This window comes from Heliconius melpomene, chromosome 8, assembly GCF_056956725.1.
Source record: "Heliconius melpomene rosina isolate 202511_hmr_F chromosome 8, ASM5695672v1, whole genome shotgun sequence".
Classification (NCBI taxonomy): Eukaryota; Metazoa; Arthropoda; class Insecta; order Lepidoptera; family Nymphalidae; genus Heliconius; species Heliconius melpomene.
Window position 1 is genome coordinate 8,689,021 of NC_140396.1, and position 26,896 is coordinate 8,715,916.

The following is a 26,896-nucleotide window of genomic DNA, read 5'->3' on the forward strand; positions in this document are numbered from 1 at the left end:
AATATAACTAAAATTTAAACATAGCAAAGCCATTTTTAGATCGCTAGTATTAATATACCTAAATATAAAAAAATAATGTGAAAAGTCACTCATCTCTCCGTTTATTCCACTCCAGTTCGCTATATAACTAAACTATTAATTCCATTACAAGGCGCAAATGCGAAACGTTAGTCAAATGGCCCATAACTGGTGTAGTCTAGCACTCAAGATTATTACTGCTATAAATAATGTATGCGAACAACTGTCTCTACTTCTGTTCTGTAGTTCTAGTTGTAGTTGTACTGTGGAAATGTTTTCTGTCATTTTACTTTGTAGGTGGTGTTTTTTGTGTCATTTTTAAAGTATATTTTTAATTAAAATATATAATACTAGAGTTAAACGCGGCTTCGCTCGCTTAAATTTACGTTTATACTATAGACAAAGAATAATATTTTTGTAATAAAAAGTATGCTATGCCCTTTTTTATACCTCTAAGAATATGTGTACAAAGTTTTATAATAATCAGTTTAGTTGCTAAACTACCATTTTCAATGACATAAACATAAAAAAAAGATATTTAAAAGTTATATTAATAAACAAAAAGAATTGCCTTGCGCTTTGGCGCTCCATTCTCTCTGTCTACCCCGCTAGGGATGAAGCGTGAAGCTAAGTTAAGTTTAAAAAGAAATGGGGTTAACCCGCGGTCGATTTAACTTGTACATAGTAGAATAGGCAGGATCAACCTGAGAAACTTAAGGCACTCCGTGTCCCATTTTTCGCCGAATTCTAGAAGCATTGCGTGTTGTATGGCGAAACTCAACGCCGCACATTACCTCGTTACCAGAGCGAAGAAATCGAAAATATTAAATATTTCATTTGTCGAGTGGGAATCGAACTCACAACTTGTACCCCTGCAGCACCGCGTCAAAGAATAAATTAATAACAAAGTTTCGAAGGTTGCTAATTAAACGGCGAAGCTAGTGAGGAAACCTGCAGGTGACAAGTTAAATATCTTTGCTGTCATGGTAATTATTTTATACTAATTTAATGCGATATTTCTTATATTAAATATGTCGGTAATCGCGATGGTTATGGGTTTGTTACCCACTTGGGGTAAACAATTATGTATTTTCAATTTTTCGCTCGGTAAAAAGATGAAGGGCGGCGTTTAGTTCTGCTTCTTTATACGCAATGTCTCCAAAAATTAGTGTTTTAATACAAGTATTTCTTTGTCTACGCTGCTTTTTGTAGTTTATACATGATAATAAAAAAAAATATTTTAGTGAAGTGTAAGATTTGTCGGTTTGATTATGATAAATTGGATTAAAGGCAATAAAAAATAATTTAATTATTTAAATAAAAAATAAATTAAACATTCCCAAGGAATCGAACCTGCAACCATGCTTGTTTTATTTCGAAACGACTAAACTGCTGTTGACCTGGAATGATGACACTTATCTTTTTCACCTACAACTACCCTCTTTTACTTGAGTTTGCTTACACTATATTAATTTAACTTTTCCAATAACATTCACATTTTATTATCATACTTATCGCTTTAAAAATAAAGTTCATTGTTATATAAAAAAGAAGCAATTTTTGGGAAAATCCATCTGTCACAAACAATGATTGAATTCAGTGGTCTTGATTTATAACGAGTTTTGAGGGTAGATGTGATTTTGGTAAGCTATTTAGAAGTTTCTATACAAACAATTTGCTATAGCTTCGCCTGTCTAGCCTAATATTTTTTTTAAATGTAAATATATGGCGAAGCAGATATTTTGATGAATATTTTATAATTTCGTTTCTTCGCTTTAGTAACGAGGCACAGCGAGGCGTTGAGTTCCGCAACTCAACATTTAATGCCTCGATATTCCTGAAGATACCTTTGCGTACCCTGCAAAATGAGGGATACAGCTGAAAGCTGATAGGTATAAAGCTGAATCAAATACCTAACAATAAAAATATATAATACATCGAAAAATGAAACCTTTTAAAAATCACTTAGCATTACAAAATGGAACTAAAATATCTGAAAAGTCCTCTTTTACTGCACATTGTTCCAAAATATATGTGTAAAAGGAGCAGAGAGTCATAAAATATGCATCACGCTTGCATCCGAACGCCTGGGAGATATGTAGATTTTAGACAGTTCTTGTCTAGTTGTTTAAGTGTGGAAGAAATTAAAATATTTACTATTTAAGCAGTCAGTTATATCTTGAGACAGAAGGCTACTGTGCGAAACTTTGCAGTTCTGACACCGACGGTGACCATAAGCTACCATCTCAACGTGTCAAAGGCTTTTTTGACAGAATTGATGACGACGACGAAAATCTCTCTGCTATTGTGATGCCTGTTTGAGTCTAATGCGGAGACTGTTGATATGGTCTATGCACGAACAGGTGGAGTGAAAGTTCCTCCTCTTCGTTACGAAGGAGAAGTTCAATGGCTCTTGATAGCGGCTACTGTCCAAGATAATTTTGCAGAAAACCTTAGATATGATAAAGCGTGGCGTTGAGCTCTGCCACAGAACACCCAATGTCTTGGAAATAGCTCGGTGGATGTAGAGCATAGTGTCTTAATATTAGGTTATCTTTGCCTACTCTCGTATAACCCTCGCTTAGTTCCCCAGTATATTCTCAAACAGAAGCTACTTACCTTAGCCCAGACTTTTTAAATTTTAAAATTTCATACGGACGAGAAAAACGAAAAGACTAAAGAATATCTCCATACATATGAAAAGGAGATACCTCAGTAACAAACGACGCTATACGACATATATATTAAACCTTCAATAAGACCATTTGTCACTCGCTTATTTCACAGGTGGTGTAACAACAAACACGCGGACGGTATCGTCTTATTTCCCTGGCGGCTGCCTCTCATAAGTCGCGTTGACTTTGTTTACACCGACTTGCTGCTAGATAGTTTGTTTGAAGTTGAAGTTGAAGTTGAAGTTGTTTGTTACTTTGAAACTGAAAATATTGTGAGTGTTTGTGTGGAAAGATGCAAATTTAAGTAGTGATATGTTATTCCGCCACCTAATATGCAATGCCTCCAGAAATTCGGCGGGAAGTGGCAAACGGAATGTTTTACACTACGTTTCCAGGTTTCCTCTGCCTTCTCTACTTTGTGAGGGAAACAGCATGAAGTTATAATGAAAGAACCTAATTTAAGCGTCACAGTTGTGTGTTCGATGCCTAATCGAGGAAAATCAAATATCCTCGCCTCCAGGATTCAGCGGAGGGGAGAACGGAAATGAAACACTACGTTTCCTAGTTCCCTCTGTCTCTGCTATATGCGGGTTACAGCGTGAACCTAAAAAAAACACCAAAACACTTTTCAAAATCAATAATTTAAAGACAAAAATCGATGAATCCTTTATTTAGCATAATCCCTCTATCTTCCCTCAACCGTTAGTTCGGCTGTAAATTCAACAAACTGTGCACATTCTTGGCAGCTTTGCAAGTTGTTGTGACCGAAACGTACGTGTTGAGTATTTGAGCTTAACTAAATACTTGTTTTCTTAGCGAATGTTAGAGGTATTAGGCTTAGAGTGCCGCCTGAGTAAATATATTGGGAGAAATGTTATTCTAAAATAGTATAATATACGAATTCAATAATCAATTTAATAGAGAGAATTGAATGCGAATATGAAAATGACGATTGTGTATTCGCTATCGCTATCATATTTACATTTAGAAACGAGAAGTTCCGTCACTCAACTCAAATACCTCGAGATTTTACCGGAAAGTGGGGAACGGGTACATTTTCAGGTTCCCTTCGCCTACCCTAGCGGAAAGCCTACGTAAGCGGAAAGCCTAGAGCTACAAAAACAGTTTGTTCTATTTATTCTAAAAATTTATTTATTCTATTCAGCTAAACATTAATTAACTAATCTGCAACAGTAGCTACATATGAAAATTAATCACCAAATTTAGCTCGAATGAGCGACAGAGTACTGCAATAATAATCAGTATAATCAACATGATAATTTCCTTCATATATTTATGTATCATACATACATACATACATACATACGTACATACATACATACATACATACATACATACATACATACATACATACATTTGGATGATATTCACAATTTCCGTTTACATTTGCCCGTAGATTTTACATATTAATGACAACATCCGGCACCCGGTATTATGCAAAGCAAATTCAATTATATGTGCGCATTTTGATGTAAGCCATTATGGAATGCATTAAATTTCGCACAAAATCCATTGATGTGTCGATATTCGATAATTATCGAACGATATTGTAATAGGCCGCTCGGTGGTCACTGGTTAGAGGAATAAACAATGGTGGTGTAATGAAACTATAAATAGATAAATCGTTTTTAAAAGTTGGACTACATTTTGGTCCTTTTAAAATAACTGTCAGTACCAGTCCCAATTTTCCCTGGATGTCCCGATTTTTAGCCCAAAATTTAAATTTTCCGAATGGGACAGACATGGTCCTACTTTTCATGAATTAGTCCACGCACGTTGAGATTTCTTTTTTTAATAATTTGAATTTTATAATACGTTACTCACAATTCCAGAGATAAAAATCCCGCTTTCTCTCAAGACAAAATCTGGCAACACTGACGAAAATCTGGCAACATAATATTATATTATGACATTGATAGAAAAAATATATGAAATTTGAGGGCATCCTAGCGCAGAGCCACGATCAGAAACACTTTTAGACAGTTAGTCAAAAGCACCCACTACAAACGAACAACATGTTCATAATATCCATACCTATATTATAAATTCGAAAGTAACTCTGTCTGTCTGTCTGTCTTTTACGCAATCAGGGACAAACCGCTAATTTAATTGTGATAAAATACTCATATAGAGATACTTGAGGGTCCCGGGATGAACATAGGATACTTATTTTTCTCATATTTGTAATATTTTCAATATATACCAATATATTAAAATACTTATTAATTTGACATGCAATTTATTCCGCCATGTTAATAACAACCGTTGCTAAGCAACTTTGTTCACCTTTGTTTGGTTGGTTGGTTGGTTTGTCACCCAAAATGAGCTCGCTTAACGCAGCTCTCTATTGAAAACTGAAAATAATTTCATAAATATATTTAATAAATATTCATATAGTTCAAGCGGGCGTAGCCGCGTTCGGTCTACTAGTACATATATATAAATACAAAATTAATTTCCTCAAGCATCAGAATGTTTAATTTTAGACATTTGACGATTATCAAAATGGCTAATGTGTTAGCACAGTCACAGTCGCTGTCGCGCTTGTATTTGCGTTGCATTGGATTTTGTATTCGAGATATAACACGTTTTAATGTTTGCCACGAATACAGATTTGGTGGGCTTGGGTGGATTTTGGTGGGTCCTCCTTATATGGGTATATACGTTGGGGTTTCGAAATATAGTGGTGTAAGTGGTATCTTAATCAGCTTTTTGCACTTTGTTGGAAATTTGCTAATTCTTCGTGTCCATGCCTAAATCGTATCTAACTTAAAAAATATATAATGGTAAAACATCAGGTATTCTATTTTTACCAATTGAAATATTATAGTAGTGTTGGGTTCGATTTCTACTTGGTGGAATGAGCTATTTTCATTTGCTCATACCTGCAATAATCGAAACGCGATGTTAAATTCCGCAACTTAACTCACAATGACTCGTAAATTGAAAAAAATGTCATAATACTTGGATTCCTCTGCCTACCTTATTATATACGTGATACAGAGAATAGTGTATGTACACTTTCTCTATAAAAACTCAACTTCATATCCTTACCTCGGTACCAGAGCTAATAAATGAAAATATTAATAAACAATCATTCCCCCGAATAGAAATCGAACCCGCAACCGTCGAACTTCAGTCATAAACAACATATAAAATGCTGTTTAAAAATTTAAACAGGTAATGCTTTCACAATGAAAGAGATAAGGCTGAATAAAACGCGGCCATAAACTACCCTCACACTGCGTGTATAGAATTGTTGGTGGACCCTTTAAAGGATCGTAAAAAATTTACACCCTCGTCCACCTTCCCGGGAGACATGAAAATAATCTTCTGCAGTAAAAATTAAATGACAAAAATATAATATAAAAAAGATACGCATTCATATGAATGTAAATAGAATAATGAACAAGAATTGTAATTTAAAGGGTAGTAATTAAGTTTTTATGATTATTACTTTCTTTTAAATTAAATAATTTGTAATGTGGTTTTAACTTGATCTTAGCTGGGTAGGTAGAGGGAACCCGGGAACTTAGTGTTGAGACACTTCCGTTTTCTAATTTCCGCCAAATTATGGAGGTATTGCGTGTTCAGTGGTTGAACTCAAAGTCGCGCTTTACGTCGTTACCAGAGTGAGATTCGCTTCCCTATCGTAGGTTCTGCCACTGACAAGCCATTCTCGGAAATTTGGACAGACGATTAGGAACGGAGTGCCTTAACACTAGGTTTCCTCTGCCTACTCTGGCATATAGCGTTTACAAAGAAATATTCTTTAAACTTTTTATCTGCATACTTTCTATTGTGTTTTTACACAATAGAAAGTACACATACAATCTTTTGATTTTCAAAAGATTTTACTGTCTTCTTAGCAAAGAACTCTATAAACGACAAACTCTATATAATAGATGGTGATTTTCATCGTATAATTGATGACCTCTGTGGGAAAACGTCTCTATTTCGATTTGAAAATTTTGTATTGTTTGCTTTGCATAAGAAAAAGAAAGGCGAAAGAAAAAAAAGAAAGCTACTCTTAGGCTAGGAAAGCTCCAAACGAAGTGTCCAAACGTGCTTTACCTTGTTATCAGAGAAAATGATATTAAATATTTAATTTCCTCAAATGGGAATCGAACCCCGTTGTCTACGCCACGACTGGCCTCACAAATAACTATAAATATAAAATAATATAACATTCTGAGTAAAAACCTTAACGGAACGTGCCAAAACATCCATTTACATATCTTCCATTATAATCTAAATAGAAACAATGGCTATGACAATTTTGATAATGTTTATTTGGTTCTTAACTAATGTAAATAGGGGTCCAAAGGGGTCCAAAGGGGAAGATAAGTGAAGTCAGGGGATGGTGTTTTACAAATGGTAATACAAAAAGGTTAATATTATTCAAATGACATTAGATGTTTGCAACTTGATTTTACCCTTGTGGTGGTTTCTATACAAGGGATGTCGATTTGAATTCAGTTTCGTAGTACAAATATACGCATTTGACTCTACTCGATTTAGTTAATAATATTATATAGAAATAACATAAAATATAATAAACTAAATATATATATAACACTTGCAGAACATCGAGAAGAGAAGGAGGCCCTTTTAGTTGAAGAGAACAGAGAACTCAGAGAACAAAATGGGTTTTGAAATATACTTTCTAACAAAATAAAAAACACATTGTAATTGTTATATTTGGCTGATTGTGGTTTCGATTCTCACTCGAAGAATGAATTAGTTTCATTTTTCTCTGTCTGGCATGAAGATAAAACGCGGCGTTAACCTCTGCCAGTCTACAATGCATTGTCTTGAAACTACGTTCCCTCTGCCTCTGCTAAGTAAAGCCATAATAATTATATTCGCAATCAAATAAGACTAAATATCCATACAAATATAATATAATACAATTTACACCGCTTCAATGAACAGTACTGTTACGACGAGCTCGCCGTACGATAAAGTATTAAACTTTTTGTACCCTTCAGATGTACTCAAATTGAGCGTGAATTGCGTAACAATGTAAATACGTGGAGAATTGATGGAATGGAGAAGTTATTTTTTTATACATTTTTCACCGTTCTTCACTTAATTTTTATTATATATTTCAATTTCACGCTGCACATAGCAGGGTAGACAGAAGGAACATGAACCTAACATTTTCTACCAAATTCTGGAAACATTGCATGTTGAGACACGAAACTCAACGCCGCGCTAAGCTTCGTTAGCAGAGTGAGGACATGATGATATTAAATATTTCATTTCCACAAGTGAGAATCGAACTCACTATTGCTGCGTTTCCAGCACTGCAGCAGGTTTTTTTTTTCATTATTCAGATTAATATTAAAATTAACATAAAACTATTTTACTAACATAATATATATGTAAATATGTTTGTAAATTTAATCTAAATTCTAGTAAAATACAATGTAACTAGAGTCAACACCGATCGAAAAAGCTGATAGTAAACGTTCCTTTTCAATTTTGCTATTTTGTTAAATTCCTTTTGTGTTTAATATTATGCTGATTCTTATCAAAGTTGAAATGATTTTGTAAATATTGTATAGCTTACGGTTCGAGAAACTAAACTATTATTTTAAATGGTACCTGCTATTATTAAAGTATACAATTTTACATAAGTATAGATACCATTAAAAAATTAGTTAAAATTATTTATTATAGTTTAGTACTTCTTAGAAAACATATAAAAAATATTTTTCTCTTTGGAATAACAGATTAAAAATGTAATTTATATATTTGGGCGGAGACTTTCAAAAGCAATATCTAAAATGGGCAAAATAGAAATATCTTAACCCTAAGTTATCTTTGATTGATTCTTGATTCTCTGATAAAAAAGAAAACATTTAATAAAAATAAAAAAAATGTTACACATAGCTGAATAGGCGAAACCTGGGAACCTAGTGTTAAAACTCTCTTCATTTCCCACTTCCAATAGATACCACATCCAAATCAAATATAATCTCTAAAATACAAAAAAGATATCCTCATTTTTTATTTAATTTATTTAAATAATAGTAATATATTAACGACGACCTGTGATAAATAAATATAATAAAAAAAAAAAAAAAAAAAAAATAATGATCTTAGTACCTATATAAATAAATGTAAAAGACAGACACACAATCCTTTCTATATATATAAAAATAATACTAAAACCGTACAAAATATAAATGATAATCGTTTAAATAGACAAGTAGACGCCATTTGTTCCAAGGTGCAATTTCGGAATTTAATTACATTCACTCGTAAATTACTCAGTCGCCAACGTTGGGCCAACTTCTGTATAAGACGGCGTTAGCTGGTGTTTTATTTGAATGGTTTTTAACTGTTTTAGTCCAGTTACGACGCTTGGGCACAGTGTTAACGCGATAGGTAGTGGGTTCGATTCTCAGAATGGAAATTAAATATTTAATATTTCCATTTTATTCGCTTTGGTGGCAAGGCAAAGTGCAATCACAATGCCCGCAGATTTCAGCGGAAAATGGGGAATGGAGTGTCTTAAGGGAACCTAGTGTAGGTTCCCTTTGCTTCCCTGCTGTGTGCTGAGCTGTTTTTCCGGTCGAATTTTTACCTGTTTTTTAATTTCGTTAATTCAGAAGTCACTTTGGCCACCTTCCGATTCTATCTTGAGTCTCTAGTAGCTTCATTCTGTACTCTTGAAATAGCAAGGTAAGCAGAGGGTAACTCGGGATCTTGTATTGAAACACTTGGTTCCCATTAAGACAGTGGCAGAACTAAACGCCGCTTTGCCTCTTTACTAGAACGAAGAATCGAAAATATTAAATATTTCATTCCCCTGAATGGGAATAGAATCTACACCCATCAACAGTCTCAAATATTAATAGTTACACAAAAATCAACAATAGAATGAAAAGTTGATGTTTGATCACTGAAAACGGTCACCAAGTTTATATAGCTGTCGACTTAAGGGCGAAAAAGTAAACACTTGCTTACATTGACAATGAAAAATACGTTTAAATTTTCTATGTTTAACTGCTACGTTTCTTTAGATTATAATAAGCCTGTGATAGCGCAGGGGCACAAGCGTGTAAACGATAGTTTGTGGGTTTGATTCCCATTCGGGGGTATAAATTATTTACAATTATTCGCTGAGATAAGTAGCCTAAACGTGCTGTTGAGTTTCCTGATTTCTCACTCAACATGTCTGTAAATTGAAATCATTGAAAATGTAAATGAATTGCAAGAACTCTAGGTTTTCTCTACCTACCCTGCTATATAAAATACAGGGTGTAGCTAAAAAAACTATAATTTTTATTCAATTTAACAAATACTCTAATAAAATATATGACAATATAACATCTCCTGTATTTACAGGGGAGTGCTATTTGATTTGACAAATTGCATCCTTTGTTGGCACCAAACTGTCGATAACCCCTCACTATTTGTCAACCTTTCCAACTAAACGATTTCGTTCTCACGAACGCGATAGAACGCAAATTTATTAAGTTTTCACGTATTTTTTACCTGAAAATATATTTATATACATTAGGGAGGCCCAAAAAAAATTTTTTTGAACCCCCTAATGTACCACATTTCTTCTTTTTTCATTTAGACTTTTGCAAGGACCGGACCAAAAAACGGCTCAAAACGTTGTACTGAGAGACGGCAAGAAATTCAACAGTTGCTCTTTTCAATATTAATATTATAATTTAGTTATAATAAAGCTATCCTAAATGTCCCTTAAATAATAGTAATTAAATACATTTTTATCCCTTTAATATTCTTGGACTAACGAAATCTTGAATCACGAGTAAACGAGCTTCACTTGTAAATATTGTAATCTTGTTAGTATAGTTATCTCAATTTCTGTTTTGCTTCACACTGTATCTGTTTCTGTAGGCAGAGGGGACTTGGGAACCTAGTGCTACGACACTCCGTTCTTATTAGGATAATTCCGTTACCCACTTTCCTCCGAATATTGGAGGCATGTTGATTGGCGAAACAGCAAAGCACTGATCTTCATAGATAAATGGAATAAATAACACCAAGCTAACTCTTCAATTTTATAATTTTGGCAAACATTATAAATTCAACTAAAAACAAAACTTTTCTTGAGCAAAATACAGTAAAACAAGCAAATCTTTTTGAAAAATATTCTAAATCAGCGTTATCACTCCGCTCTCCCTAAATATTTTATCTCTATTAATTATCTTTTTGCCTTAATAAAGTATAAAATACAACGTGAAAAATAAATATTTGACCGCGTCCAACCAAGATCGTGCCTTAGATCCGCTCCGCTCCAAGGTTTACGAGACCCGTAAACATTGTAAGGAGATAGAAGAAATCCCTTTACTTCAGACAAGTTTTGTAGGAAAGCATTCATTTAAAATAAGTAGTCCGATACTAGAATCCTTAGTAACTTTAATAATCATTTATTTTTATTTTTTATATGAGAATTACATTAAATAAATTTTAAGGAAAATATTAAAATGCATTGGTAACTATAAACGAGAAAAGTGGTGGGTTCGATTTCCAATCGGGGGAATGAAATATAATATAATATCTTCATTTATTCGTCCGCTGGTAACGAGGCAAAGCGCGGCGTTAAGTCCCGCCACTCAATAATGCCTCAAGAATTGTAGAACGGCGAAAAGTGACGAACGGAAGTTACTTAAAACTTAAACTTAAAAGTTAAAATCCAACTTTCTATTTAATAATACACATTCTTACCAATTAATATAGATTAATTGCGCACACTTGCCCCACAAGACTTTTTATCGAGTTAAGAACGTGCGTAACAAGGTCAAACAAAGTAATAGGGAGATAACCTTTTATTTGCATTAGTAATAATTTTCCTGTAATAATGTTTTTGATTCATAACAACGTAGTAATAATAATAATAAATCAACATTTGGGCGATAATAAAAAATGTGAATTATATAAATAAATAGAGTTCCGCCACTATTTTTTATCTCGGAATTCCCACGGGATCAGGATTAACATAGAAAAACCCGCGAAACGGGGGTAAAGCCGCGGATCGCTAGTATCGAACTTATACATATAATACAAATTTCACGCTATAATAATCCATGAAAACTGCTATTATTTCTTTAAATACTCACATTTTATTTTAACTCGTAAAACCTTACAAATTCGTCGTCAACCATGTTTTCTATTATCAGAATATGCATAATTGCGACAAAAAAGTAATAAACATATTACATTAATATTCAAACGATTTTTGTCTGCTTTTTCCTTAAGTTGTCACTTTTATTCAGTGAATCCCCTACAACGACAACTTTTGTATAAAAGAGTGATACAATATTTTCTAAAGCATAATATATTGATATTCTCAGTCGGAGTGACGGGTCACTTAGTTTTTTTTTTTTCCTTTAAAATGAAGTGTCAAATTGTTCTGTGTGTTTTTGCGGTAGTATTGGTGGCTGCTAGCGCCCAATTTTTTCCAACAAGTAAGTATTTTTTGTATTTATATATGTATTTTTTATACTGTTATGCTAATTATTTATTTTTTAATAATAATTGATTTAAAATATATATAGAAAGAATCTAGTTTTAGCGAACTCAATGCCCATCTTGTCGTACTTAGAAGAGTGAGAATCGAACCTACACCCGTCGCGCTTATATACGTTGTAGTGCTGCGCCACTATAGTTTTATTTTATGGCTTATAAAACAAAATTAATAAAAAAAAAACATCTTTTATTTTATTAAGTTCATTTAAAATGAGGCCAATCGCGTGGGCTCAATGTGTGACTGTAAACACGATAGGTCGTGGATTTGATTCGAGGAGATGAAATATTTGATGTTTCCATTTTCTTCGCTCTGGTAACAAGACAAAGCGCGATACTTAGTTCCACTTAAGACGTAAATCCTCGGTTGGCGGAAACTGAGGAGCGGAGTTTACCTCTGCATACCCTGAAGTTTGCGATATAGAGCGTGACACTAAAAAAATAATTAATATTAGTAAAAATCACGAAAATATCTTATTATAGCATATTTTTTATTTTTAGAACCATGTCCTCCCGGAGAGCACTCAGTGCTGTACTGCCCAAGAATGGCAGAACCTTCCTGCATCAACCCTACCGTACACGAGCCTAAGGTTGCCGGCGCATGCGACATACCAGACTGCTTCTGCGATACGCCAAATGTACGGGAAACTAATACAAATAGGTGTATACCGTTGTCCGAGTGTTAAGTTTTTTTTTTTATTTTTATTAAAAACGTAGAATATATGTATATTTGGACACTACAGGATTTGAACCATTGCCACTTGGAAGCCTTCCAGGTTTACTAAGAGGCGTGGGTTCAAATCCCGCTACGTTATATTTTATTTATATATTCAATAACTTGAAATTAATGTAAGTAAAATCTTCGTGTTCACTTTTTTTATTTAATAAACTGTATGAGATTACTTTCTACTTTTATTTCTTTTTTTTAAGTACCTAAGGATTCACAATATTTAATTATTTGAGGTCAAACGTGTGATTGTAAACGCGACAGGTGTGGGTTCGATTTCCATTACAGAAATTGATTTATTTAATATTTTCATTTCTTCGCTCTGGTAACAGGGCAAAGCGCGACGTTGAGCCCCGGAACTCAATAGGAAATGCCCCCAGAATTCGGTGGTGGGTGGGGAACGGAAATGTCTTAATGAAAACCAGTTTCTAAGTTCCCTCTGACTGCACTACTATGTGCGGGTTACATCGTGAAGTTAAAAATAATAATTGAAAATTTAATTAAAAGTGTTAATAACGTGTTAATAACGACATTTAATTAAAAATTAGTTATTTATTAAATTTATTATAAACGAATGTGTATTTGAAACGGGGCCTAATAACCTAAAGCAATAACTGTTCATTAATAAATACAATTTCAATTTCATTATTTTGCGTAAGATAATAAAATTATAATTGTAAATTTAGAATTATATTAACTTGAGCAATCAGCTTCACGCTGAATCCCGCCCACAGCGGGATACGCAGAGGGAACTTAGTGTTAAGGCACTCCGTTCCCTGTATTTCGGCCAATTCTCGATGCATTAGATTACCTTTATTACTTTAAAGTCATTTGACGACAGAAAAAAACTACTGGTGAAAACATAGGGGTCGAAGTTGCATTCTTTGCTTGAAGTTAGAGTTAGAGGGAGTTTAGTATTTACTCGTAGAAACACTGTTCTCCATTTTACGCCCAATGATCGAGATATTGTATACCTTTGAACTTTTTTTTTTATATTTAAATTGCGGCCCGCCCGCTGCTTCGCCTGCGTGAACTACGTTATTATTAATTTCTGTCTCCATGAGTACCTACGTCCTATAAGTGACGTCCATGCAAAATTTGAGACTCCTAGCATTTGTAGTAACGAAGTCCCATACAAATTTTCAACCCCAAAAACAACCCCTTAGAAGTCGAATTGCAAATTCCCGTTTTAGCAAGCACCTACGTCCTATAAATAACTGCTATGCAAAATTCCTAGATTCCTAGCACATGTAGTTTCTGAGATTTCGTGATGAGTGAGTGACCTTTCGATTTTATATATATATAGAAGATTGCGTCTCTTTGTAAGCGCGATGGCTGTGGATTCGATGCCCATTTAAGGAAATGAATTATTCTTATTTCGCCGCCCTACTAACAAGGCAAAGCGCGGCGTTGAGTTCTTGCACTCAACATGCAATGCCTTCAGAATTCGACATAAAGTGGGGAACGGAGTGTTTTAACACTAATTTCCTTTTGCCTAGCCTGCTCTGTGCGGGATACAGATTTTTGCTGATTTTCTTAATATATTTTTTTCTAGCTCGATTCACAAAAGAGTTATGATGTGAATTATATTTTATTAGGGCTGGGATTTAAACCTATAACCCTTACATAAAACTAACTTATGAGTTTACTTCAATCCATCTAAAGCAAAATTATCATATATATACATAATACAATAAAATAATGTTAAATATACATACTTGGAAAACACGATCGACTTTTTCATTTGGCACGCCTCTAATTGGTAATTTCCCGGTGGACTGAGTGTCCCAATTCTTGAATAGACTATTCTGTATGTATAATACTATTTTTTTTGTGTGTTGTTTCCGTGTGTTCTTACTAAAGAAAATAAAAAAAAGGTATTTTTTTTGTCTTTTAAATGCGTTGAGTTTTTTATTAAAACTACACTTGGTCCCCAGGTATTACTATATCTAATTTCCTTACACAATTCATACTTATAAGAAAGTTGTTTTTAGGGTTCCGTAACTCAAAAGCTTTAACCAAAGCGGAATCTTCTTTGGTGTACTTTCTTGTGCATCTGTCCGTCCGTCAAGACTGTTCCCTTAGAGCACAGTAAAAATCGAGCTTCTAAGTCAACGCAATCAAAAGATACGAGCAGTGATGCAATTTTTTTTCATTTTCTATGAAACTCTCCGCGCAATCAAAATCTTTGGAGCACTATCAGTAAACTTACAGTTATACAAATATAGGGAAAATCAGAAAAGTAAAAATTTTGAAAACATTCAAATTCTTCACAAATTACAATTATGAAATTGTATAAATGAGTACATACGCAAACTTATATTTATAAGCTTTCTGACCAATTTAAATTTATTTATTTTTTAAATATTTTTTGTATATCTCGATAAATATACCTACTCTAATAGAGAATAGAGTGTGAAACTAAAATAGTGTAAAACAAAAAACAGAAGCTACTCATCCCTTCCCAGAACATCTACCAATTATCTAAGGCTAAAGCAATATAACTCAGCTACTGAATTATGCGCTAACGCCTCGTAATGGCCTCCTCTGATTAGACTTAGCCTCTTGTGCCTCTTGATTTGTTTCCTCTCCCTCTCCTTTGATTGTTGGTACCCGCGGGTAATTACTGTTGTATTATGCTTCTTGGGACTAATTAAAATCATTAGGGAGATTTACTTTTGTTTACTGAGAGATTTTTAAGGTTAATTATGGGTTCCCACTGCATTGTGCTTATAGTGGGGTAGGCAAAGGGAACGTAGTGTTAAGATACTCCGTTCGTCACTTTCCGTCTTGATCAATTTCCGAGACGTGCTTGTTGAGTGACAGAATTTAAAGCTCAGCTCTATGTTTCGCGTCATGGTATACACCATACATAACAAGGTGGGCAGAGGTAACCTGGGAACCTAGTGTAAAAACACTGTGATCCACATTAATTCCGTTCAACGGTTTCCGTCGAATTCTTGAGGCATTGCATGTTGAATAACAGAACAGAGCTTTACTCGTAGCCAGAGCGAGAACATGAAAATATTAAATATTTTATTCTCTTAAAAGGAAATCGAACCCAAAACTCTCGCGTTGACAGTCGTACGCTATAGCCACTGTACCACTACGACCACCTATTACAATGAAATATTTTTTAATAATATATATATATATATATTGTATAATATTATGTTTCTGTTGAATATGTAGCAACTTCTGAAACTAAACAGTCCACAACAGCGAACGAGGGTAAGGATAACATATTTTACTTGCAGGTATATCCTATACGGGGACCTACACCAAATATATTCAGCGTGAAGAGCTGGACAGCTGTTTAGATCATGCGATTTTTATATGAAATATTAAATTATAAAGACTGATCTTCGTGGGAACCTTTGGGGAACCTTTTCGCATAAAAGGGTGGGATGCTGATTGATTTAAATATAAATAACTGTTTTAACCCACATAGCGTAGCTTCACGCGATATCCCGCATATAGCAAGGCGGAGGAACATAGTATTAAGACACTCTGTTCCCGACTTTCCGCTGCATTACGTGTTGAGTGGCGGAACTCAACGCCGCGCTTTGCTTCGACACCAGAGCGAAGAAATGGAAATATAAACGTAAATAAATATTTCACTTCTTCGAGTGGGAATCGAACTCACAACCGCCGCGTTACAGTCACACCCTTGTGCGCCAATACGACCTTAAAAGAAAAAGATAGAAAACTACATATCGTACCATATAAAAAGACCGTAACGCCGCTTGGACGTCCATGTACTTTACGTTGGACACTAAAATGTGTCGTAAAGAATATCTTATGATAATACACTGCTGTGCTGGCTTCACGATTTTTTCCCCAGAAACGTTTAATATTTATGATTTATATATTAATGTTTTAATTTTCTTATTTCTATTTCTGAGTATTTATTCTAGATGTAGGTTCGAATTTTACTCGGCGAAATCTTTTAATTCCCACTCGAGGAAGTGAAATATTTATTTACGTGTATATTACGATTTCTCCGCTCAGGTGTCAAAGCGAGGCGTTGAGTTATGCCACTCAACACGCAATGCCTCCAGAATTCTGCAGACAGTGGATACATAGTGTCTAAACACTAGGTTCCCTCTGCTTTTTTTTTACAACAAAGTAAATATTAAACTACAAAATAAAAGAATATTCTAGTCATTACTACAATCCTTAAATAATTCAAGTTTTTACTTTACCATCACAAACTGTTCAAGTAATAAGCTTTGAGGAACTTCTCCATTTCATTTGCACTAAAAATTTAAAGAACTTTTGAAATAATTTAGCGTTTTAAAAAAAACAAAGAAACTATTTACAACTTAGTATTCTCTTTGTAGACAAAGCTCTCGAAACAAACTCGGGCAAGTCTTGAAATTCAAGGCTTGAGGCTAAAGATAAGAGCACTGCAAGGAAATGACCCAAAGTTTCTCAAACTTTTTCGTATTTAAATTTTCTTTTTAGCCATGCAGAGAGTAATGTCATCCAACTTTGGCCGTGGAGTGCAGGTAGGTACTAAACTTTCTATATTGTTGATGCATATCAAATTTTCGATCTTTTAGTTTGTTTAGTGTCGAAGCGTAGGCAGAGGGAACCTGGGAACGTAGTGGTAAGACACTTCGTTACTAATAAGATACTTCCGTTCCCCACATTCCGTCGAATTTTGGAGGCATTGTGTGTTGAATAGCAAAACGCAAAAATGAAAATATAAAAGTGTTTTAATACCATAGAATAAATTAATAAATAAATTTCATTCCGTATTTTTTTTAATAGAATATGGCGGAAACTGGGGAACGGAAGGGTCTTTAATAAAACAGTGTTAGGTGGTAACTTAATACTAGGTTCCCAGGTTCCCTACTTAACCATGATACACGAGATACAACTTTAAAGCTAAAAAAAGAAACATTTCAATCAATTCACTTTATTTCTTTCATTCACAAAAAATATATTTAAAAAGGTAAAAATATATTACCGTAAAACGACATGGCTAATAATGACAAAGGGTTTAAACCCCTTTCAAACGATCGAAGGCTTGTCGATCCTTCTTTGTCAGCGTAAATAGACACTTGCGGTTGTCATCTCAATGAAATCCATCATATTTTTGATCATCTGGTCCCCAATTCGCAATATTTATTAAAATCCCGGGGGAAATCTTTTTAAATGTTATTTGAAAGGGAAAAGCAGGGTAAGCAAAAGGATTCATTATTAAGACATGATTGTTTTTAAGATATTAAGATATAATTATTGTGTGTAACTGGCGGAACTTGACGCCGCACTATGTCTTTCAGAGCGGGGAAATGAATAAAATTTAACCTATGATGCTTAACCTAGAAATCAGTATAATATAGATATATTGCTTTTAAATAAGTATAATCGGTAGCATAGTTGAATTGCATTTGAATGCAAGCACAATGAATGTGAGTGACCCTCACTCGTGGGAGTCATTTTCATTAAGCCTGATAAGCAAGAAAAAAGAAAACGGAATGTTCTGACACTTGATTCTCTACCTAAAAGAAGTAAAAGAATGCTAGCTGCACTCTAAAAAAATCTTCCAATTTGAAAACCAATGTCCAAAATCTGTGTCAAAATAAAATTCCACAAATCAAAAACATTAGTACCTATTATAAAGATAAGCCTCATCAACGTAAATATTACGTGTACGAATAAATATCGACCAAAATTATCGATATTTATCAATAATTTTAATCGATATGTTATCTCTAATTCATTTTAGTACAGTATCAGTACAGTACAGTACAGTACAGTTCAGTTCATTTCAGGTAAACATGTGGACTGTACTTGTGGGTTTAGTTATTTTATGTAGTGTTTTCGGTGAGGAAAATTCAAGAACAGTTGTTCTGGATGATGGACCAGTGAGCGGTGAGAAATACTGGAACGGTGACTATTATGAATATTACGGGATCCCCTACGCCAAGATTCCTACGGGAAGGGATAGATTTCAGGTTTATAATTATTTATTATTTATTATGTTGCTATTGTTAAAAGTAAACAATTTAATTAAAATTATTAATTGTTGTTGAATGTTTTATTTGTTATTTAAATTAATAAATTACTTAACATATTCTTGTCGTAAGGCAGTGGAGAGCGTCTAGGTGTAAGCGCTCAGGGCAAACTAAAGAAAAATAATAGTATATTATAAGACGCTGAGAAAAACAATAACATTAATAACCTGTAATTTTTAGGCACCCTTGCCTCCTGATCCTTGGGAAGAAGTTTATCAAGCCACAAAGAAAACAACAATCTGTCATCAATGCTACTTCAGTGGAGACAACGACGATGAAGTAACGCTTGATGGATCAGACGACTGTCTTCTTATGAATCTGCTTGTTCCCGAAATAGCTTCAGAAACTAATTTAGTACCTGTTGTGGTATATATTCATAGCGGAGCATTTTCGGGAGGAAGTGGTACTATGGCTAGTTTCCATTACTTAGCACGACACGACATTATAGTCGCAAGTTTCAACTATCGATTAGGAGCATTCGGATTCGCTTGTCTGGGTAATAAAGAAATACCAGGTAACGCAGGTTTAAAGGACCAAGTGGCCGCTTTACGCTGGATCAAGAAAAACATAAAGAAATTCGGAGGTGATCCTGATAACGTAACTCTGGCAGGTTTCAGTGTGGGTGCAGCCATGGCTGACTTGCTATCTTTATCGCCAGCAACCAAGGGATTGTTCAATAAAATTATTTTAGACAGTGCCTCTGCATTATCGCCCTTCTCTATAAATCGAGATCCTCTAAGCACCGCGAAAAATATAGCTGCTTCGATAGGTTATAACGGAACAGGTAGTTTAAAAGATTTAACTGAATTTTATCTGAACGCCACAACCCAGAATCTAGCTGAGAAAAGTTTAAATTACTATTTGAAAAATAGCACATTTGGTTTCGCTCCGTGCATTGAGAATAAAATCGATGGAATCGAAGCGATATTAACAGAGTCACCTTTAGATATATTAAAGGGAAGCTTAAACAATAACGTTGCTGTCCTAATTGGATTCTCTAATATGGAAGGAATAAGTCGGACCATAAAATTCGGTGAGTGGAGGGAAGATATGAATGACAATTTTGCCGATTTCCTACCAGCCGATCTTGTTTTCGATACGGAGAAAGCTAAAAAAGATTTCATCGCAGAAGTAAAAGAATATTATTTCCAAAATAAAAAGATGGATAGCGAAGCTTTACAAGGCTATATAGACTACTTCTCGGATTCAATGTTTAAGTATGGGATAATGCGATCAGCGAAATTACACGCGGCGGCCACAAAAGAACCCGTATACCTTTACGAATTTTCTTACGTTGGCAAGTTGAATATACAACATAATTACATGGACAGAGTAAAAGCAGCCAGTCATAGAGATCAAACTTCCTATATTCTAGACTTCTTTGGATATACAAGCAACTATAAAGATCTGGATACTAGAGATCGTATGACATATATGTGGTCTGATTTTGTAAAATATGGGTATGTGTTATTATTATTTTTGCCTAGTTTTAGTGTTAACAATCCTCTCCCAAGGACTACTCTATTTTTGAGACATTACGTTCTGAGGGGTGGAATTCAACGCCGTGCTTTGTCTTGTTATTAGAGCAAAGAAATAAAAATATTTTCTTCTCACGTACTAGGACACTCCATTCTTCACTTTCCACTTGAATATGAAATATTGCGTGTTGAATGGCGGAGCATAACGCCGTACCTAACAAGAGTAAAGAAGTCAAATTAATTTAAAATTCCCCCAAGGGGGGATTGGCACCCACAACCAATAGCGTTCATCTTTAATGTTTTCTTTTTACACACATCCCTTTAATTTTAAATTTGTTTTAGAGATATTGATTGGCGGTACTTAATGCCGCGATTAATATACCGGAGCGGGTATATAAAAATATAGTCATTCCCCTGAGTAGAGATTGAACCCACTACGATCACATTTACAGACGGACCCTATCCCACTGCGTCACGAAGCCCTCATTACTAAAAAAAATAAATAACACTTCTTTACAGGGATCCAACAGAATATGAAAGCTCTCTTATATCGTTCAAGTGGCAACCTTTCACAAATAAAAATCGAGGCTACTTGGAGATCAATAAGAAGTTGCAAATGAAGAAAGATTTGTTTGCCAATAGTTGGAACTTCTGGAATAAAGTATACGAGAAATACTATTGGAATCCCGTTGCACCGAAAGCTGCATAACATTTAAGCAAAAATAACTTTACTGTAAAGCGCGGAGTTTAGTTCCGCTACTATAGAATTCGGAGGAAAGGGGGAACCAAATGTTAAAACACTCCGTTCACCATTTCTCTCACAATTTTCGAGGTAGTACTTGTTGAATGGACCTCAACCCCGCACTATGTTTATACAAAAGAAAAATAAGTAAAAATAATGAAATTAAAAAAAAATATGTCATATTTATATAGTAAGGTATTAAGACATAATTAGTCTTAATTAAATAAATGAATGCTAGAACTAATTGTAATTTTATTAATATTCCCTACTTCTCACTTTGCTTCACTTAACGCTGTACCCCGTATACAACAGGATAGGCAGGTTAGTGTTTGAAATAGATTTGATTTGCGGAACTCAGCGCTACGCTATGTCCTGTTACCAGTGCAAGAACATGAGAATAATTCGTTCCTCCTAGTGGGAATCGAACTCACAGTCATCGTGTTTACTGGTATGTTACTTTGGCAAGACATGAGACTGGTAGTAAAAATTCAGTGTAAAGCTGAAAAAAATTTACTATTACGCTTAAATAATCTGAAATTATATATTTATAGCAAAACCAAAACAATTCATCAATTACGTTCATTAATATTTGCAACTCAACGACAAACATCATTAGAAGCATGATGCACCTAACCAAAGTTTAAATCGCACGTGGAACTTCACCCAAGTTTATAATAGCGAAATCCTATACCATAAATAACGGGGCAAAGTTCAAAGGGGGAGGCTGACAGGAAAATCATTGCAAAATGCCCCTTCACTGGGGGAACCAAAGAAACAAGCTGAACCTCTTTAAAATTTAATACAAAATATATCATGAAATACAAAATATAGTAAAATAGTCTTTAAATTTACGTTTCAAGAGCGAAAAGTAAGCTCAACATATTTGGATATTAGAGGAAATAAGGGGCAATATCGAATATTTGTGCCAAACTGACGTTTGTTTATTTTATATTTTATCTGTCTGTACAGGTGACACGCGTGTCAATATGGCCGCTGTCAATTTATAAGTGTCAAAATCAGGATCCGGAAAACGGGGGGTGTTTTTATTTGGTCGTTCATAAAAAGGAATTGTCAAAGGCGAGGAGTACCGAAAGTTTTATGAGTTTGGCTTATTGCTTTTATTTATTTCTTATATTATATTGGGGGTGTCGTGATGACCCACTACTTTGGGGAGGTGGTGTTTGACTGGAATCGAACTGAAATCTGGATCAAATCGTGGCATTATTACTATAATGTAATGTAAATAAGTATGATAAATAATTTAAATAAGTAATTATTATGCACTTAAAAAACTCATTCATTATAAAATCACAGACCGAAACGTCAGTTTCATTTAAATATATATTTATTTTATCTTATATATGTATCCTACATATAGCGGGCTGAGAGAATCTAGTGTTAAGACACTTATCTCCATTTTCCGGCAATTTTTGTCAACATGCAAAGCGCGGCATTGAGTTTTGCCACTCAACAGTGGCGGAACTAAACGCCGCGCTTTGCCTCGACACCAGAGCGAAGAAATGAAAATATTAAATAATTAATTTCCTTAAGTGGGAATCGAACGCACTCCCTGCGCCATGACCTACCTTGATGTTTATGTATATGACTTATATAAAATAATAGACATGACCGTGACGGATTAAATTTATTAATTAAATTAATGTTGTGTTGTTCGCCACAGACTTTGAACGTCCGTGCCTTCTTTGTTCCTGTGTTTTTTAATTAACTTATTATTAAGAAAAACACGGGAATTTATATAACACTTAAATAGAGTTGAATTGTCTGTTTATGATTACGAAATAACTGTGTTTTTTCCAAGTGTGTAAACTCGTAGTTAATTAACTACGAGTTGAAACTAAAACACAAACTAACGATTCTAAAATTTTTATCTGTCTGTCTCTTTGCGTTAATCGCCTAAATGAACTTAAAGGCCTGTAGCTCCTATACAGACGTGGGAAACGGCAGTGGTGACCATGTACCATGAGATGACCCATATGAATTATTACTTTGTCTCTTCCCCAACAAAAGACAGGTACAGCTGAACTGATTTTTATGGGGCTTTGACTTGAAGATAGAGGAACTTACAGAGCAAGATAAATTCTACTTTTTATCCCGGAATTTCCTCGAGATCGGGAAAATACCGAGTTTATCGCACACGAATACCTACGATACCTAAATAGATATGAAATAACATATAAATATAATATAAATAATCTAACATTTTTTGACAACTGAACTAAAACAATTTAATTAATTTATAATATCAAAATATTTAACATTATAAAAACCAAAAATTTGGAGCAAATAAATAAAACTAAATGAAACTTAAGTGTCTGTCTGTAATTTTAAAATACCTGTGTGTTTTTAAATAGACTAAAAGACTAAAACAATCAAATAATTTGATTTTTTTAATATATTATAATTTCTGGAACAACTGAACTGATACCCACAACACTTTCATTTGAAGATAGAGGATGTTGTGGAGGCTATATAGCAAAAAACCACACAAATTATATAGCGCTACATGTGGAATGCGACCTTTAAATTTATTAAGAAGGTACTTACGTATATATAATGATATCATTATCATCGAGCTCAGTTGTCAGAAGCGTCTCCATCACAGCACAATGGAATCAATACCTAAAGACTCTATCCTTGAGTTCAATTCCGATACGTTACAATTTTTAAGGCAACAGTACAACTTAGATAAGCCAGGAGCGATTGAAGAAGCCATTAATTTATTAGAAGAATGGATTAAAAAACAACCACATTTTAGAAAAAGAGATTTCCGTAATTATATATGTTTTATGGTTTATTTTTTTCTTTTAATAGCAAATAACTATGGTAATATATCTTAAGTCAGGTTTACGGGAAATAAAAATAATTTAAATAAAGTAATTTTGCCGAATGGGAATTTTCACACACTTCTTTATTTTTTTTAATTTTAATTGCATCTATTTATATTTTTTAATTCTGCAATAAATATAATATTATTTTAGCTAGGGATTATTTGGAAAGAACTATTATTATTAGCAAAGGATCTGTGGAAAGAGCAAAATTCAAATTGGACAAAATATGTACGTATAGGACGCTGCACCCTCAATTCTTTGGAGTACGCGATATAAAGAAATCTGAATCATGGAAGTATCTGTAAGTTTTTTTTAAAATTTTATAATGAATCCCCTTTCAAGGATTTGGTTAAGAGGAGAGGAAGACGTAAACGACCTGGATATTCCAGGTCTCTTTCAGCAGAGAAAAAATATATATGTAAAATCAAGCAATTTTTATATATTTTTTAATTTTTTAGACGATGCACTTTTATGCGTAAGCTAACCAAAGAGCATTACAGAACATTTCTATTTAAAAGTGAAGCAAAAACGTATCCTGCTGGGCTGTTAGAAGTATTTCAATTGTTATTCCTGGTAAGACTTTACATTATAGTGGCTAAATACAAAATAATAAAAAAAAAATATGTAAAATTTTGAAATTTTTTTTCTCCTTTATGTGTTGCTCGAAGAGCGAGAAAGAACTACTACTTCCTTTGTATCTACGCTTTTCTTGCATTCTTAGTCTTAAACAGAAAGACATACACGTCTTTCTTTGTAGTACAGAAAAATTTATTCCAGTCAATATCTATAGTTCTAATCTAATTTAATCATAATTCCAGCAATGTGAATATATACAAGCACACGACTATTGCAATGGATTAGTAATTTTGTTGGACTTTGACGAAGCGAATATTATGGAGACGGTGAAGGCGCACAAAGTTACGGAGCTACGACAAGTGTTACTTATTTTAAAGGTAATAGCGATGACGTTATAACAAAATTGAAATTTTATCGATTTTCCTTGTGCGATAGTAAATATTTTTGATACAAGCGTAATAAAAAAAGAGGAAGTTATTAATTTTAATTACATAAAGCTTAATAAAAACCTCCCAATGTCCTGCAAACTTAAAATTGATCCAGAAACCTTGGTAGGCGATATTCGTATACTCGCATTTGACCTTGATAAAAGAAAAATAAGTACATAAAATCATCTTTACTTATTTTTTTTTTGTTTTAGCATCACGCTGTATCCTGCACCCAATAAGGGTAGGCAGAGAGAACTTGGGAATCTAGTTATGATACTCCATTCTCCAAAACAAGAAACATTTCATTCTCCCAAGGGAGATCGCCTTTATAGACAGTTGCACTTGTGTGTCTGCCTTGTCTGCACCACATTTAATTTTTTAAGAAATATTAAAGTTTTTTCTAATATAGGAAGGATATGGCATGAAAATAAAAGGCATACACATTTTATCACAATCTAGAGCCATAGATACCCTCGTGACGTTATTCAAGCAAATATTCTCCGCAAAGCTTGCATCTCGTATCGCCGTACACAAAACTACAGACACGTTGTACGACTACGTGCCTAAAGAAATATTGCCTAAAGAATATGGCGGCAATGAAAAAACAATAAAGGAAATGCACGGTAAGTCATAGTTGAAGTTTTAAAACCATTTGCTACTATTATAATATCTCGAAAGTTTTGAACTAGTAATGTTCAGAGCCAATGTAGCTGTTTCAGAAAGTGGGGAACGGAGTGTTTTAACACTAGGTTCCCTCTGCCTGCTGTATGCGGGATATAGCGTGAGAAATATAGCCTACGATAAGGCTTCCAACGCTCGTGATGTCATTATTTTAATACACGAACTATAATAAAAAAAGCGTAATATATATAATAAATAATTAACTATGTTAATTATGTGTAATTCCCATGCATATTATTTTTTTAAACCAAGTTGCGTATATCGTTATACCAATCTTACAAATATGTATTCATAGTTTTTTTATGATAATTTGTACATGTAAATTCTTAGTTATTGTTAAATATTTTTTTTATATTCTGTAATTTTTTCGTGTAATCTTGTATTTATTTTTTTATATAATTATCAAAAACAGCACATACTTGTTAGAAACTACTAACTAGAACTTAACTAGATTTTTCTAAATTATAATACATAATTTATATTACAGATGAATTTCTAGACATCCTTACAACAAAGGAATTTTCAGAATATATGAATGAAATAAATAAGGCGACAACAAATGAGGAGTTAAGGGTGTTGACGGATGAAGATAAAACTCTGGGTGTGCCTGGAACTTTCAGATCTTTAAATGTCGATTAACTTAGTCTTACTTTTATTGTTACCTATTTGTCAATAACATTAATATGAACGTGATAATAAATGATTGTAAAACTTAAAAATAATACTTTACTAGTATGAATTTATTGCAGTCAGAACAGGGGCCAGTCATGGCGCAGAGGCAAGTGAGTGACTGTAAATGCGACTGGTTGTGGGTTCGATCGACACTTGTTGAAATTAAATATTTATTTTCATTTCTTCGCTCTGTAAGCGCGGCGTTAAGTTCCGCCATTCAACACGCAATGCCTCCAGAAATCACGTCTTAAAACTAGGTTCCCTCTGTCTACCCTGGTTTGTGGGGGATACAACGTGACGGCCCCAACCATTAGCCTTAAGTCAGTCAAAATTAGATTCCCATATACCTACAACAAAAAAAACATAGTATTTCGAACCACCACCACAAAACCCCCATAAACTATATGTAATAAACACTACACCTATAATATACAAAAGTGTTAGCATAGTAAGCATTACCTTAATAGTTTAAATAGTTGGTAATCAAAGT

The 26,896-nt window shown here is 33.9% G+C and overlaps 3 protein-coding genes across 3 annotated transcripts; all 3 read left to right on the plus strand.

The window, feature by feature from the left end:
* The first annotated feature begins 11,988 nt into the window (after nucleotides 1-11,988).
* LOC146537007 (uncharacterized) lies at nucleotides 11,989-13,127 on the plus strand. The gene is made up of 2 exons (XM_085189405.1): nucleotides 11,989-12,169; nucleotides 12,729-13,127. Exons 1-2 carry the CDS (start codon nucleotides 12,097-12,099, stop codon nucleotides 12,911-12,913), a joined length of 258 nt encoding a protein of 85 aa, XP_085045531.1. The 5' UTR covers nucleotides 11,989-12,096; the 3' UTR covers nucleotides 12,914-13,127.
* Nucleotides 13,128-18,703: 5,576 nt separating this feature from the next.
* LOC146537008 (esterase FE4-like) lies at nucleotides 18,704-21,444 on the plus strand. The gene is made up of 3 exons (XM_085189394.1): nucleotides 18,704-18,920; nucleotides 19,161-20,440; nucleotides 20,978-21,444. Exons 1-3 carry the CDS (start codon nucleotides 18,744-18,746, stop codon nucleotides 21,165-21,167), a joined length of 1,647 nt encoding a protein of 548 aa, XP_085045520.1. The 5' UTR covers nucleotides 18,704-18,743; the 3' UTR covers nucleotides 21,168-21,444.
* A 2,383-nt stretch (nucleotides 21,445-23,827) lies between these two features.
* Nucleotides 23,828-26,421, plus strand: LOC146537009 (uncharacterized). The gene is made up of 6 exons (XM_085189395.1): nucleotides 23,828-23,990; nucleotides 24,200-24,350; nucleotides 24,508-24,622; nucleotides 24,868-25,002; nucleotides 25,463-25,676; nucleotides 26,222-26,421. Exons 1-6 carry the CDS (start codon nucleotides 23,828-23,830, stop codon nucleotides 26,371-26,373), a joined length of 930 nt encoding a protein of 309 aa, XP_085045521.1. The 3' UTR covers nucleotides 26,374-26,421.
* Nucleotides 26,422-26,896: the final 475 nt, after the last annotated feature.